General features: G+C 47.6%; 1 protein-coding gene across 3 annotated transcripts in view; it reads left to right on the top strand.

Moving 5' to 3' along the window:
* Positions 1-9,017: 9,017 nt before the first annotated feature.
* LOC121551973 (cell surface glycoprotein MUC18) overlaps positions 9,018-16,496 on the top strand; it is a 74,212-nt gene continuing 66,733 nt past the window's right edge. The window contains exon 1 of one of the 3 annotated variants that reach the window (XM_041864655.2): positions 9,018-9,220. In XM_041864655.2, coding sequence (XP_041720589.1) covers positions 9,157-9,220 — 64 coding nt within the window. In that variant the 5' untranslated portion in view covers positions 9,018-9,156. The remainder of the gene's footprint in view (positions 9,221-16,496) is intronic. The other 2 variants (XM_041864653.2, XM_041864654.2) reach the window with 2 other exon arrangements.

Here is a 16,496-nt window from a genome sequence, read left to right as displayed (position 1 = left end):
GGCAAGTTGGTTAGGACATCTACTTTGTGCATTACACAAGTAATTTTTCCAACAATTGTTTACAGACAGATTATTTCACTTATAATTCACTGTATCACAATTCCAGTGGGTCAGAAGTTTACATACACTAAGTTGACGGTGCCTTTAAACAGCTTGGGAAATTCCAGAAAACGATGTCATGGCTTTAGAAGCTTCTGATAGGCTAATTGACACCATTTGAGTCAATTGGAGGTGTACCTGTGGATGTATTTCAAGGCCTACCTTCAAACTCAGTGCCTGTTTGCTTGACATCATGGGAAAATCAAAAGAAATCAGCCAAGACCTCAGAAAAAAAATGGTAGACCTCCACAAGTCTGGTTCATCCTTGGGAGCAATTTCCAAACGCCTGAAGGTACCACATTCATCTTTACAAACAATAGTACGCAAGTATAAACACCATGGGACCACGCAGCCGTCATACCGCTCAGGAAGGAGATGCGTTCTGTCTCCTAGAGATGAACGTACTTTAGTGCCAAAAGTGCAAATCTATCCCAGAACAACAGCAAAGGACCTTGTGAAGATGCTGGAGGAAACAGGTACAAAAGTATCTATATCCACAGTAAAACGAGTCCTATATCAACATAACCTGAAAGGCCACTCAGCAAGGAAGAAGCCACTGCTCCAAAACCACCATAAAAAAGCCAGACTACGGTTTGCAACTGCACATGGGGACAAAGATCGTACTTTTTGGAGAAATGTCTTCTGGTCTGATGAAACAAAAATAGAACTGTTTGCCCATAATGAACATCGTTATGTTTTCAGGAAAAAGGGAGTTGCTTCCAAGCCGAAGAACACCATCCCAACCGTGAAGCACGGGGGTGGCAGCATCATGCTGTGGGGGTGCTTTGCTGCAGGAGGGACAGGTGCACTTCACAAAATAGATGGCATCATGAGGAAGGAAAATTATGTGGATAAATTGAAGCAACATCTCAAGACATCAGTCAGGAAGTTAAAGCTTGGTCGCAAATGGGTCTTCCAAATGGACAATGACCCCAAGCATACTTCCAAAGTTGTGCCAAAATGGCTTAAGGACAACAAAGTCAAGGTATTGGAGTGGCCATCACAAGCCCTGACCTCAATCCTATAGAATATTTGTGGGCAGAACTGAAAAAGTGTGTGCGAGCAAGGTGGCCTACAAACCTGACTCAGTTACACCAGCTCTGTCAGGAGGAATGGGCCAAAATTCACCCAACTTATTGTGGGAAGCTTGTGGAAGGCTACCCGAAACGTTTGACCCAAGTTAAACAATTTAAAGGCAATGCTACCAAATACTAATTGAGTGTATGTAAACTTCTGACCCACTGGGCATTATGATTGGGTCACATGCAGCTGTACTCCGAATTAATGATTACTTGTGTGCTGCCAGCTGTGGGCAGGATTGAAACAAACCCAACGTTAATTTATCTTGTAATTCAGTCACAACCAAAAGTCTCACAAAACTCATTTTTGTACGAAACTGACTTTGTGACCAAAATGCTCCTATTTACACTTTGTAGTCAATTTTGACAGTAGAATAAATGTTTCAGACTCATATCGATGCCAACGGTAAGCCCAACGGTAGTGGATTAATCACATGACACTAGGGTGAGGAATAGAGATATCATCTGTTTTGTGAATGTGATGATTAGTCATAATGGTGATCATTCTGGTATTTGCAGAAAATGCAATACATTAATCTAGCAAGATAGTGCATTTTTTATAATGACTTTTGTCAGGTCGTGTTGTAGGTGTGGTGTAGGAATCAAACGCAGGAAGCAGACTGAATTCCAAAAAGCTGTATTCCTGCCTAAACACAGGCAACAGGACGAAATAAGCCTGACAGCAAAATACGCACGAAGGCGAAAAGACAATGCGCACAAACAGGTGCGTCAGGAAGAAATAAGTGCACACACAAGTGCAACGAACGCTCCAGCAAACAGTGGAGAAAATAACGCTCAACCGAGCAATACACAGACTGACGGTAACAATCACACACAACACAAGACAAACACAACGAGAAACTTATAGGACACTAATTACTACAAAACAGAAACAGGTGTAGAAACAAACAGACAAAAGCAAACGAACATGAAACATCAATCGGTGGCAGCTAGAATTCGGAGACGACGAACGCCGAAGCCTGCCCGAACAAGGGAGAGAGGCAGCCTCGGCCGAAACCGTGACAGTACCCCCCCCTTGACGCGCGGCTCCAGACGCGCGCCGACTCCGCCTTGGGGACGACCCGGAGGCCGCGGCGCGAAGGGCGCGTCGGATACCCCCGATGGAATTCCGTCAGGAGCGACGGGTCCAAGATGTCTCTCCTCGGCACCCAGCACCGCTCCTCCGGACCGTACCCCTCCCACTCCACTAGATACTGAAGACCCCCTCTCCGGCGTCTAGAATCCAAGATGGATCTCACGGTGTACGCCGGTACCCCTCGATGTCCAACGGGGCCGGGGGGTCTCCAAGATCTCATGTTCTTGGAGTGGGCCTGCTACCACCGGCCTGAGAAGGGACACATGGAACGAGGGGTTAATACACTTATACTCAACTGGTAACTGTAATCTATAACATACCTCGTTCAACCTTCTCAGGACTTTAAATGGCCCTACAAACCGCCGACCCAGCTTCCGACAGGGCAGGCGGAGGGGCAGGTTTCTGGCAGAGAGCCAGACTCGATCTCCAGGTGCGTACACTGGCCCCTCACTGCGGTGTAGGTCGGCGCTCGTCTTCTGTCGACGTATGGCACGCTGCAGATGGACGTGTGCAGCGTCCCACGTCTCCTCCGAGCGCCGCACCCACTCATCCACAGCGGGGGCCTCGATCTGGCTCTCATGCCATGGTGCCAGAACCGGCTGGTACCCCAAAACACACTGAAAAGGGGTTAGTTGGGTGGAGGAGTGGCGGAGAGAGTTCTGTGCCATCTCGGCCCAGGGCACATATCTCGCCCACTCCTCCGGCCGATCCCGGCAGTACGTTCTGAGAAACCTACCCACATCCTGGTTAAGCGTTTCCCACCTGCCCATTACTCTCCGGGTGGTAACCCGAGGTGAGGCTCACCGAGACCCCCAACCGCTCCATAAAAGCTCTCCAGACTCTGGAGGTGAATTGGGACCTCGGTCAGCCACAATGTCCTCGGGCACCCCGTAGTGCCGAACACATGGGTGAATATAGCTTCGGCGGTCTGCAGGGCAGTAGGAAGACCCGGCATGGGGAGCAAACGACAGGCCTTAGAGAACCGGTCCACAACGACCAGGATGGTAGTATTCCCTTGAGAGAGGGGAAGGTCAGTTATAAAATCCACCGAGAGGTGGGACCATGGTCGTTATGGAACGGGCAGGGGCAGTAACTTACCCCTAGGCAGATGTCTAGGGCGCCTTACACTGGGCGCACACCGAGCAGGAGGAAACATAAACCCTCACATCCCTGGCCAACGTGGGCCACCAATATTTGGCACTAAGACAGTGCACTGTCCGGCCGATACCCGGGTGTCCAGAGGAGGGTGACGTGTGAGCCCAATAGATCAATCGATCCCGACACTCGAGCGGAACATACTTCCGACCCTCCGGGCATTGTGGTGGACTAGGGTCGGGTGCGTAATGCCCGCTCGAGCTCAGAATCGAGCTCCCACACCACCGGTGCCACTAGACACGACTCCGGCAGTATGGGAGTGGGCTCCACGAACCTCTCCCTCCCCGTCATACAGCCGAGACAGCGCATCTGCCTTCCCGTTTTGTGACCCAGGGATGTAGGTGATCTTAAAAGAGAAACGGGTCAAAAACATACTCCATCTAGCCTGCCGAGGGTTCAGCCTCCTCGCTGCCCGGATGTACTCCAGGTTACGGTGGTCCGTCAAAATGAGGAAAGGGTGTTGAGCCCCCCTCAAGCCAGTGCCTCCACACCTTAAGGGCCTGTACCACAGCTAACAGCTCCCTGTCCCCTATGTCATAATTTCGCTCCGCCGGGCTGAGCTTCTTGGAATAGAAGGCACAGGGGCGGAGTTTAGGTGGCGCGCCTGACCGTTGTGAAAGCACGGCGCCAATACCGGCCTCAGACGCGATCCACCTCTACCTGAAATGGTAAAGAGGGATCCGGATGCGCCAGCACCGGAGCCGAGGTAAACAGGTCCTTCAGCCTCCCCAAACGCCCTGTCCGCCTCGACTGACCACTGCAGACGCACCGGACCCCCTTCAAGAGAGACGTGATGGGAGCTGCCACTTGCCCAAAACCCCGGATAAACCTCCGGTAGTAATTCGCAAACCCCAAAAACTGCTGCACCTCTTTCACAGTGGTTGGTGTTTGCCAATTACGCACGGCCGACGCTCGGTCTACCTCCATCTTCACCCCTGACGCGGACAACTGATACCCCAAAAAGGAGATAGACTCCTGGAAAAACAGACACTTCTCTGCCTTCACATACAGGTCGTGCTCCACCAGCCTCCGCAACACTCTGCGCACCAGGGCCACATGCTCGACACGGGTAGGTGAGTACACGAGAATGTCATCTATGTACACAACGACTCCCTGTCCCTGCATGTCCCTGAAGATCTCATCCACAAATGATTGGAAAACCGACGGAGCATTCATCAACCCGTATGGCATGACTAGATACTCGTAATGGCCCGAGGTGGTACTAAAGGCTGTTTTCCATTCATCATCCTTCTTGATGCGCACCAAGTTGTACGCGCTCCTGAGATCTAATTTCGTGAAGAAAGCGCCCCATGCAACGACTCAGTCATGGTCGCAATCAGCGTGGAGTGGATAACTATACTTCACCGTAATCTGATTGAGACCACGGTAATCGATGCACGGACGCAAACCACCATCCTTCTTCTTCACGAAAAAAGAAACTCGAGGACGCTGGGGAAGTGGACGGCCGTATGTATCCTTGTCTCAGCGATTCCGTCTATGTAAATCTCCATAGCTTTCTTCTCCTCCTGAGACAGAGGATACACATGACTCCGTGGGAGCGCAGCTCCTGCCTGAAGGTTTATCGCACAATCCCCCTGCCTATGGGGTGGCAACTCGCGCCCCTCGCCTTACTAAACGCGATAGCCAAATCCCCATACTCAGGTGGAATGTGCAATGCGGGCACCTGGTTTCGGACTCTCCACCGAGGTAGCCCCTACGGAAACGCCCAAACATCTACCCACACACTGAGCAGACCACTCCATCAGAGCCCTCTCCTGCCACGAAATCACTGGGTTATGGGTACTCAACCAGGGCATGCCCAGCACCACCGGATACGCAGGAGAGTCAATCAGGAACAGCTGAATCATCTCCTGATGATCCCCCTGCGCACACATCCTAAGTGGCGCCGTGACCTCCCTGATCAAGCCCGTACCCAACGGACGACTATCTAGGGCGTGAACGGGAAAAGGAACATCAACAGGAAGGAGGGGAATCCCCTAACGCTAAACAAAACTTTTTATCAATAAAATTCCCAGCTGCGCCTGAATCTACCAGCGCCTTATGCTGGGCATGAGGTGCTACCTGTGGAAAACATACAGGCATACAGAAATGGGCAACAGAGAGCTCTGGGTGAGTGGGGGCGCCTACTCACCTGGAAGGAATCCCCAGTGCGGGACCTGTCGTCATCTCCCCTAGGAGGCCATCCCCAGCACCTAGCCGCGGTGTGTCCTCCCCGACCACAGTTGGTGCAGTGGATGGACCCCCTAGTCTGCCGACTCCTCCTATCTCTAGCGCCAGCGCCCCGAGCTCCATAGGACACGGCTCGGATGCGCTGGAGGATGGAATGGACGGACCCCCCTCAGGACGTCCGCGGGTAGCCAATAGGTTATCTAACCTGATTGACATGTCGACCAGCTGGTCGAAAGTGAGACTGGTGTCCCTACAGGCCCAGCTCCCGACGGACGTCCTCTCTGAGGCTACATCGGTATAGATCGATGAGGGCCCGCTCATTCCACCCTGCATCTGCCGCTAGAGTACGGAATTCGAGTGCGAATTCCTGGGCACTCCTCCTCCCCTGCCTGAGGAAGACCAGACGCTCTCGCCGCTTTCCCCTCCGGGGGATGATGTTTTCAACACCGCCCCTAAAGCGGCGGGAGAACTCGGTGTATGTAATAGTCGTGGCGTCGATCTTCCTCCACTCCGCGTTGGCCCACTCCAACGCTTTACCGCCAGGCAGGAGATCAGGCGGACACGCTCTCATGCCCTGAAGGTGCCGGATGTACTGTGGCCAGGTACAGCTCTACCTGGAGCAGGAATCCCTGACACCCAGCTGCGGTCCCGTCGTAGGACCTCGGGAGAGATAGTCGGACTCCCGCGAGGTTCCGGCGCTGGACTGGGTGGGCTGGCCGATGGTGCTGGCAGGGCGGCTGGCGGTGGAGGCGGACCCCAGCCTCGGAGGGTGGTCATCACCTCCTGCAGGGCGGCCCCCATCTGCAGGAGCTGCTCTTGCTGTTCCCGAACCTGGGTTTCCAGTCTTGAATGTGCTGCTTCGGCTCCTGCTGATTCCATACTGTATGGTGTGTGATTCTGTCAGGTCGTGTTGTAGGTGTGGTGTAGGAATCAAACGCAGGAAGCAGACTGAATTCCAAAAAGCTGTATTCCTGCCTAAACACAGGCAACAGGACGAAATAAGCCTGACAGCAAAATACGCATCGAAGGCGAAAAGACAATGCGCACAAACAGGTGCGTCAGGAAGAAATAAGTGCACACACAAGTGCAACGAACGCTCCAGCAAACAGTGGAGAAAATAACGCTCAACCGAGCAATACACAGACTGACGGTAACAATCACACACAACACAAGACAAACACAACGAGAAACTTATAGGACACTAATTACTACAAAACAGAAACAGGTGTAGAAACAAACAGACAAAAGCAAACGAACATGAAACATCAATCGGTGGCAGCTAGAATTCCGGAGACGACGAACGCCGAAGCCTGCCCGAACAAGGGAGAGAGGCAGCCTCGGCCGAAACCGTGACAACTTTTTAATCTTATTCACCATTAACCATTTCTTTCTACAAAAATATGTCCAAGAGACAGGAAATCACAAATATTGTAGTGAGATAGAAACTTCAGTTTATCTTTCATGTATTGTTGACTGAGTTTCAACCTCTTGTCAACCTGTCAGTTTTTGAATAAGTCATTTATTGATTTGAGGTATCGGTCCAGCTGTACTTTTGAACCTAATTTTACTGGAGTGACAACCTGCTTTGTCACAATGATCTTGAGATACTTGTACTTGAGTCAACAAAAATCACGCATTTCTTTCAAGCCCACAATCATTCTGGAAAAGTCAACTTGGAGACTTAACGAGAGTGTGCAGATCATCTGAACTGGCACCTGTCTCCTGGTAAAGTAATCAGTGGGTGTATTAATGGTGTTTGACCATTAAATCCTCACCGTCACCGTCACCCCCTCCTATCTCCCCCCTCCCTCTCTGTTTGCTCTCCGTTTACACATTAGTGTGAGAGACAGATGGGAAACTCTGATACAACAGGGGGAGAGAGAGAGAGAGAAAGAGAGGGAGGGAGAGCAATAGAGAGAGGGATAGATGGACAGAGGTGGCAAGAGACAATTGATTTGAGATGGAGAAAATGAAATTCCAACATGGAATCGTCTTTTTCTGCCTCTATCACAGGGAAAATAAGGGATTTCAGAGGGGGGGCTCTGGGTCCACTTCAAAGGCTTTTTCTAATTTGCTTCAGATTTGCCTTATCTGCTCTATAGACTGTACCTTGCCTCAAGGGACTGTGCTACACGCTGCCTTTGTGCGCTCTTTCTAAATCCACTGGCCCAGATTTGGTGCACTTGGCAGGGGTGGTAGCAGGGTGAATTACTGCTGTGTACAGTGATGAGTGTGTTCGCATCTGCAGGTGAACAAACACACTCACACAGTGTGATGCATGCGGAGTGTGTGATGGATGTAGAAGGTGACCTTAACTACACTGACAGTACCTTTGTCAGTGTAGACGGTACCTCTAGAGCCCATTTTGTAAATGGAACATCTTGAGTAAAAACTAAACATTCACTAATTGTTTACCGTTATTTCAGATGTGGTCCTTCTTAAAAGTCTAAATAAAGTCTAAATATGATTTAGAAGTCTAAATACACTATCATTGAGGAGATTGAATGCTTTAATACATCAAAAGGAAAATGTATTGCTGAACAAGATATCCTGCACTGCATAAAATAAGGTAAAAACAAAACATATTGTGTCCTGTTACATCTATTCTTCAACATAGCTCTATAACCGCCACTGAAGACTGTTCTTAATTTCTGCCCTATGGGTTAATTTTCCCTCCATTTGTAACCCTATATTCCCCTGCACTGTGTCCCAGGCCAGGCTAGTAGTGATCTATAGAGGGGGACCCGACCCTGCAGGACAGCTGGAGTGGCAGCCTCACTCTGGAGCGCCTCTCTGCTGCAGCTGTTAGCTGAGGTGACAGTCCAGTGATGAAAACAGCAGAGGTTGTTAACGACCTGCAAGCTAATCTGCCCCTGAGAAGCCCCTTTCCTATGGTTGAGAGTTGGGGCCACTACTATGTTTACAAGGACCCATTGGTGGCCAATGTATTTCTTCCAATATTCTTCAAATGTAAAGTATTTCTACCTATTGAGAGAACAAAGGGTTATTTTAATGGGATAGAATGTTAATTCATTGTTCCAATCCTTTTATGTCCTTGCATTACATGATTGTATTATTACATTAGCTGATGATATTTATGAGCTGTATCCTCATAGAAATGGTTTAGGGTGAATGCACACAATAAATCATATTTTCTAATTGATCAAAGCACATAGTTCCTTATACACCACAATGTAAATATTGCCAAATGAGAGAATACCATTTCGGCTATGAGGTGTTATTCCAGGCAATGATGGTAGGCTTAGCGTCCCTACTGTAATATATACATTTTCTCGCAAGAAAAATACTCGTGTTACCCACTAAATACAAGAGGAAGGGGGGATGGAATTTGGAAATCCAAAATGTATTCCTCCTACAGACAGTACAATAGTCGACAAACCTTTTTCTGCAACATGACTCCCTCCCTCCCTTTCCTTCACAGCCGTCCAGACAGCCTCACTCTCTCTTTGTGCGCGCGGACCAAGTTGACTAACTACGTTTCATTTTAAAAGGACTGGATAAGACGGGAGAAACAGCATGGCTTTCCCAAAGAACTCGTTCATATTGGTGTTTCTTCTTATTTGTTCCCTCAGCTGGAATGGTAAGTAAGACAAATAACGTAATTTTTCTGTGTTTTAGATTTTGGGAAACTTTTCTCGTGGATTTAACGAATGTTTACAACGGGTAGTTTGAATGGGATGTACTTCGACTGAGTGAGGGATGCTGTAGCAGCCTAACCTTAGCTTTCGATATTTGGCAGTTTTTAATGTAAAATTGAATTTATTTCGTCACATTAAAACCTAGTAGCCTAGATTTGACAGTTCTGCGAAGCTGTGGACAGTTATTTAGCAATAATAGGCTACACTCTGAGTTAAGATTTTGTAGCTCATTTGAAGAGGAAGTGCAACTGTACAAAATGCAAATGTTGAAATGTGAACTGTTGGAGGCGCATGTTTTTGGGAAATGAAAAAGCGTCCCTTTTCCCAAACTAGTAACTCGTTTTTTATGAATTTAAGTGGCCTATTCATTAGTTATACCGTTTTAATTACCGTTGCTAAGTTGGCACCTTGGCCAGCGTGACTATGAAATCACGTTATCAATCATCACATGCACTTGTTAAATCTGGAATTCTGGGTATTAAACCTTGTTGTGTTTTTGCAATATAAACATATTTTGCTCACCAATATTATCATATGATATGTGCTGGTTCTAAATTTCAGACAGCCCTCTCCAACGACCAAGAGGTTTAAGTTGTTTGATTAGGAGTTGTTTTTCCACAGCTATAAATGGCATATCTGTGTTTTTCATCTCCTGGACCACGGGCCTTTAAAAAAATATATAAGCTGTGTTATGTGTTACATAATAAAATGATGTGTGCACTGTGCCTGCATTGATAAAAAATCATAAGGAACTCCAGGACAGGGAGTTTGTATTTGTGCGTGCAAGTGTGTGTGTATGTGTGTGTGCATGCATGCAAGCTCCAAGTGAAGATGGGTTGGGCTTGAGTGTTGCATTTACTAAGTGCAGCTCACCTTAACAGTGTGTGTGAGTGCCCTTTTCATGGTATGACCCTGCTGGTCACCAGGCCCCCACAACCTTTCCTCCCCATCCACTGAATCCACATGGTGTGCAGCTGCAAAATGCATATCCTGGTATGCCGCTGCTAAATGCATATAGGGGAAACACTTCCGCTGACACTCACCTATTCATTTATCTACCTGAGTATGGTGTGGCCCTCCCTCTCCTCCCCCCTCTCATTCTCCCCCTCTCCCTCCACCACTTCAAAACAGGACAACACTCACTCTGCTCTGGCCTTATCCCTAATTTAGCCTCCGATCCCTGTTTTCTCCTCATTTAACCTTGTCTTAATTGGGTCACCTCCACTTAATCCTCCTCGCCCCCCTGGGAGATGGGGTAAAGCTGTTTGTTTTTGGATGATTGACTAGAGATAGAAACCCTTGGCCCCTCTGGAGCCTCTAAACAGGGACAGTTGTGAGTAGGACTCCCATCCTCATTTAGGCGTTTTTAAGTCACTTGTATAAAACAATTCTTAATAGAAGATAACTGCATTTCCATACAAGGAATTCAACAAAATGGGCCTACTGTGTAAATATTGAAACATACAGGTAAAACATAATTGATATTGAGCATGCATGCCTAGTCTGTTCCTGCCTTTTACTCAAAAACATGAGGTCATTTCAGGACTAACAGTAACTGACACAGAATCTATAATCAGGCTCCTAAGGTTGGAGATTCTTTAATGAAGTTTTAGAGAACCAAATCATCCAAAAAAGAACAAGAAAGTAGTGCTCACTGAGCAGGGAAAACAGGCCTGGCTTTCTTTGAATGATAAGCAGGGAAAACAGGCCTGGTTTTCTTTGAATGATACAAAACCTGCCGTTATTTATATGATTGCATATAGGGTTGCATTTCTCTCCATATTTCTTGATGCATTGTTCCGAATAGATTCTAATAATAATTCAGATGAAGGAAATAATGGACTTCAAATTAAGCCATCATTGGAATATGGAAGTACATTACTGGCCCCTCCATCATAGGAGCCTTAGTAGGCCTATGCCCACTCATTAAGCAACCCGTTTCCTGCTTGATGGAGCACCCCCTGACCTCTGCTGATGGAAGCACAATGGGATGCTGTTCCCCCTCAGAGACCAGTCTTTGCACACTACTAGGTTCATCAACAATGGAGCCCTGCTTCTCCTGCAGCTTAATATTCAGAATTATTACAGTCCTTTAAGTATGTATTCAGGACTGAACTCAGATGACCCAAAAAATTAAATTAAAGAAGGCATCTGAAAGGAAGCTTTTAAAACAACAGAAGGAAAATCAATGGACCTTTTTAAAGGATCTTTGGTAGAGGAAGATGTTCTCTTCACATCTTCAATGATGTCCCTCTTCTAGAAAGAGGGGGGAGAGAGCGAGAGAGAGTTTTTTGAGATGGAATAAAACCTTTCTTTGTTTTGGCAGTCAATATTTTAGTGAGGAAAGGAGCCCTCAGCCCTCCCTAAAATCCATTTGAACAGCTCCCCAGATTACACACTATTCATCATGAATGTAAACATTCATGGCATAGTAATACACAGCTGCTAGTGGTTCTCTGACGTACATCTAGATAAGATATAATGTCATTAACCAGACCCCTGGATGAGATATTGACATGTCACTTGCTAATGGGGGAACTCAGCATGCTCATTAGAGCATAATGCAATTGAATGTTAATCGTCACTTCAGTCACCATATGATGTAATGTCATAGACATCCAACAGGGGGCAGCAACAGGGTAATTCATTCTGGATGTTCTAAATCAGTGGTCACCAACATGTCATGCCAACCGGCATTCCTAGTCGATTGTGTTGCGCTGTTGGCGGAGTGTTCCCATTTTAAACCATTTAATTTGTCTGAAAAGATCAACTCCGCCTACCCGGCGGACCAGGAGATCTGTGGCTAAATCGAGTGTGCTGGCCAATCGGATAGCTCAAATCACCATGCTTACCTACAGCTTCGACAGCTTCCAAGACCCTGGCCACAGCAAAGTTTGAAACTAGCCTACGTGAGATGTAATAACTTTTAAAACCATGACCAGAGAGAGACTGTCAAAGAATACAGCAAAGAGCTGCAGTGTTTATGAGTGAGTTCATGTCTAAGTTTTAATCAGCACTGTCAAAACTGTTTTTATTCAACGCTATTACAAAACATAAAACGTGCTTCTCTCTACTTCCACTTGCGCTGCAGCTGCAATGAATGAGTAGCCAAGTGTATCGATAGCCCAGCGTTTTTATTATTATTAGCAGCTCGCCTCGTCGTGTCTTATTTTAATATCGATATTTCACTTTCTCTGGTCATAGGAACAACATGAATTTGTGCCTGAGGCAGATGCGGTGCGACTCGAGTTTCGCTATCAGCTGGAAGACTGTGTCCCCTCTTTCTGGTCATTCTCACCGGAGGAAAGGAAGGAGAGAGCAGGCAGGGCCCGTTAGAGGGGGACCCTCTGCTGCTCTCTCCCTCCCTCTGCTGAGACTAATGCCGTGTTCAAGACAACTGGAAACTTTGAAATCTCCGACTTCTGACGTTCAAGACAACTGTGACATTGGGAAAAAAATGAGATCCGACTGGGGAAAATTGTTTTGAACGGTCATCTAACTCAGAAACTCGGGCATCTTTCTAGAGCTCCGACTTTCCGACCTGAAGTTCGCTGACGTCAGGATTTGACCTCGTTTTTTCAGAGTTCCCAGTTGTCTTGAAAGCACCATGACCATCAGATGCAGGTAGCATCAGTCCAGTAAAATAAAAAAAGCAAATTATTTGCAAATTATTTCAATTTAGGCTCAGCTGTGCCTCGCAAGTGCTACACCAACTGATCTATTTTGTTATCAAAGCTAGAGTTTTGAAATATACTATGGTCTGAGAAGAACAATATTGGCAGGCCAGGCATATAGCCAAAATATGCTGTTATAATGTATTAGACCTCCTGCACAAACCTCATTCCTACAGCACTTTTTTTATTAGTTTAATGTTAATTTTTTTTATTCACCTTTAAATAAAAATCTGAGCAGTAGATCTCGGCTTGTTTTTTGACTGTGAAAGTGATCTTGACTCAGAAAAAGTTGGTGACAACTGGTCTAAATAGATAAACATTAATCCTTAATGATGGCGCCGACAGACACGGCAGCTCTGCTTCTAGCTCCGAAGCAACTTTGCAGTATTTTGTTTTTCTTTGTGTTATTTCTTACATTATTAGCCCAGAAAGTTTTTTGTGTTATTACATAGAGCCGGAAATAACTTTTGGATATCAGAGTGGCAGTAACTCACCAGCATTACCACCAGGAATATGACTTTCCCGAATTGGATCCTTTGTTCGTACCCCCCAAGGCAATTGAACTTATCCCAGAGGCTGCTCCAAGACGCCGCCGGCGGAGAAGAGGTATTCGGAGTGGACTTCTAGTCCGACTCAGGAGGCGTGCACACCATCCACCGCTTCCGAGTATATTACTCGCTAATGTTCAGTCTCTGGTCAATAAAGTAGATGAGCTCAGGGTGAGGATCTCCTTCCAGAGAGACATCAGGGACTGTAACATACTTTGTTTCACGGAATCATGGCTCTCTCCGGATATACTGTCCCCGTCCATACAGCCAGCTGGGTTCTCAGTACATCGCGTAGACAGGAATAAAGAACTCTCCGGGAAGAAGAAAGGCAGTGGTGTATGTTTCATGATTAACCACTCATGGTGTGATTGTGATAACGTACAGAAACTCAAGTCCTTTTGTTCACCCTACCTAGAATACCTCACAATCTAATGCAGACCGTATTACCTCCCAAGATAATTCTCTTCGGTTATAGTCACAGCCGTGTATATTCCCCCTCAAGCCAATACCACGATGGCCCTCAAGGAACTACACTGGACTTTATGCAAATTGGAAACCACATATCCTGAAGCCGCATTTATTGTAGCTGGGGATTTTAACATAGCAAATATGAGGAAAACGCTACCGAAGTTTTATCAACACATTGACATTTACATTTGAGTCATTTAGCAGACGCTCTTATCCATTTTTTCATACTGGTCCCTCGTGTAGTACTTGCGCTGGAAAAACACTCGACCACTGCTACTCCCCCTTCCGGGATGCCTACAAGGCCCTCCCCTGCCCTCCCTTCGGCAAATCAGATCACGACTCCATTTTGCTCTTCCCTTCCTATAGGCAGTAACTCAAACAGGAAGTACCCGTGCTAAGGTCTATTCAATGCTGGTCTGACCAATTGGAATCCATGCTTCAAGATTGTTTTGATCACGCGGACTGGGACATGTTCCGGGTAGCCTCTGAGAATAACATTGACGTATACACGGACACAGTGACTGAGTTCATCAGGAAGTGTATAGGGGATGTTGTTCTCACTGTGACTATTAAAACCTACCCAAACCAGAAATCGTGGATAGATGGCAGCATTCGCGCAAAACTGAAAGCGCGAACCACCACATTTAACCATCGCAAGGTGACTGGGAATATGGTCGAATACAAACAGTGTAGTTATTCCCTCCGTAAGGCAATCAAACAGGCAAAACGTCAGTACAGAGACAAAGTGGAGTCGCAATTCAACGGCTCAGACACGAGATGTATGTGGCAGCGTCTACAGACAATCACGGATTACAAAGGGAAAACCAGCCATGTCGCAGACACCAACATCTTGCTCCCGGACAAGCTAAACACCTTCTTTGCCCGCTTTGAGGATAACACACTACCACCGATGCGGACCGCTCCCAAGGACTGTGGGCTCTCGTTCTCCGTGGCCTACGTGAGTAAGACATTTAAGCGTGTTAACCCTCGCAAGGCTGCCGGACCAGACAGCATCCCTAGCCGCATCCTCAGAGCATGCGCAGACCAGCTGGCTGGAGTGTTTATAGACATATTCAACCTCTCCCTCTCCCAGTATGCTGTCCCCACTTGCTTCAAGTCCACCATTGTTCCTGTCCCCAAGAAAGCAAAGGTAACTGAACTAAATGACTATCGCCCCGTAGCACTCACTTCTGTCATCATGAAGTGCTTTGAGAGGCTAGTTACCTTACCTGACACCCTAGACCCACTTCAATTTGCTTACCGCCCCAATAGATCCACAGACGATGCAATCGCCATCGCACTGCACACTGCCCTATCCCATCTGGACAAGAGGAATACCTATGTAAGAATGCTGTTCATTGACTATAGCTCAGCCTTCAACACCATAGTACCCTCCAAGCTTATCATTAAGCTCGGGGCTCTGGGTCTGAACCCCGCCCTGTGCAACTGGGTCCTGGACTTCCCGACGGGCCGCCCCCAGGTGGTGAAGGTAGGAAACAACATCTCCACTTCGCTGATCCTCAACACAGGGGTTTGTGCTCAGCCTCCTCCTGTATTCCCTGTTCACCCATGACTGCGTGGCCACGCATGCCTCTAACTCAATCATCAAGTTTGCAGACGACACAACAGTAGTAGGCCTGATTACCAACAATGCAAATAGTCCAGGTAGCCATGATTATCTGTTCAGGAGTCTTATGGCTTGGGGGTAGAAGCTGTTAAGAAGCCTTTTGGACCTAGACTTGGAGCTCCGGTACCGTTTGCCGTGCGGTAGCAGAGAGAACAGTCTATGACTAGGGTGGCTGGAGTCTTTGACAATTTTTAGGGCCTTCCTCTGACACCGCCTGGTATAGAGGTCCTGGATGGCAGGAAGCTTGGCCCCAGTGATGTACTGGGCCGTACGCACTACCCTCTGTAGTGCCTTGCGGTCGGAGGCCAAGCAGTTGCCATACCAGGCGGTGATGCAACCAGTCAGGATGCTCTCGATGGTGCAGCTGTAGACATTTTTGAGGATCTGAGGACCCATGCCAAATCTTTTCAGTCTCCTGAGGGGGAATAGGCTTTGTCGTGCCCTCTTCACGACTGTCTTGGTGTGTTTGGACCATGATAGTTTGTTGGTGATGTGGACACCAAGGAACTTGAAGCTCTCAACCTGTTCCACTACAGCTCCGTTGATGAGAATGGGAGCGTGCTCAGTCCTCTTTTTTCCTGTAGTCGACAATCATCTCCTTTGTCTTGATCACGTTGAGGGAGAGGTTGTTATCCTGGCCAGGTCTCTGACCTCCTCCCTATAGGCTCTCATCATTGTCGGTGATCAGGCCTACCACTGTTGTGTCGTTGGCAAACTTAATGATGGTGTTGGAGTCGTGCCTCGCCATGCAGTCATGGGTGAACAGGGAGTACAGGAGGGGACTGAGCACGCACCCCTGAGGGGCCCCCGTGTTGAGGATCAGCGTGGCAGATGTGTTGTTACCTACCCTTACCACCTGGGGGGCGGCCCATCAGGAAGTCCAGGATCCAGTTGCAGAGGT

The sequence above is a fragment of the Coregonus clupeaformis genome, chromosome 35 (assembly GCF_020615455.1).
Source record: "Coregonus clupeaformis isolate EN_2021a chromosome 35, ASM2061545v1, whole genome shotgun sequence".
NCBI classification, from domain to species: Eukaryota; Metazoa; Chordata; class Actinopteri; order Salmoniformes; family Salmonidae; genus Coregonus; species Coregonus clupeaformis.
This window is presented reverse-complemented; position numbering and strand designations above follow the sequence as displayed.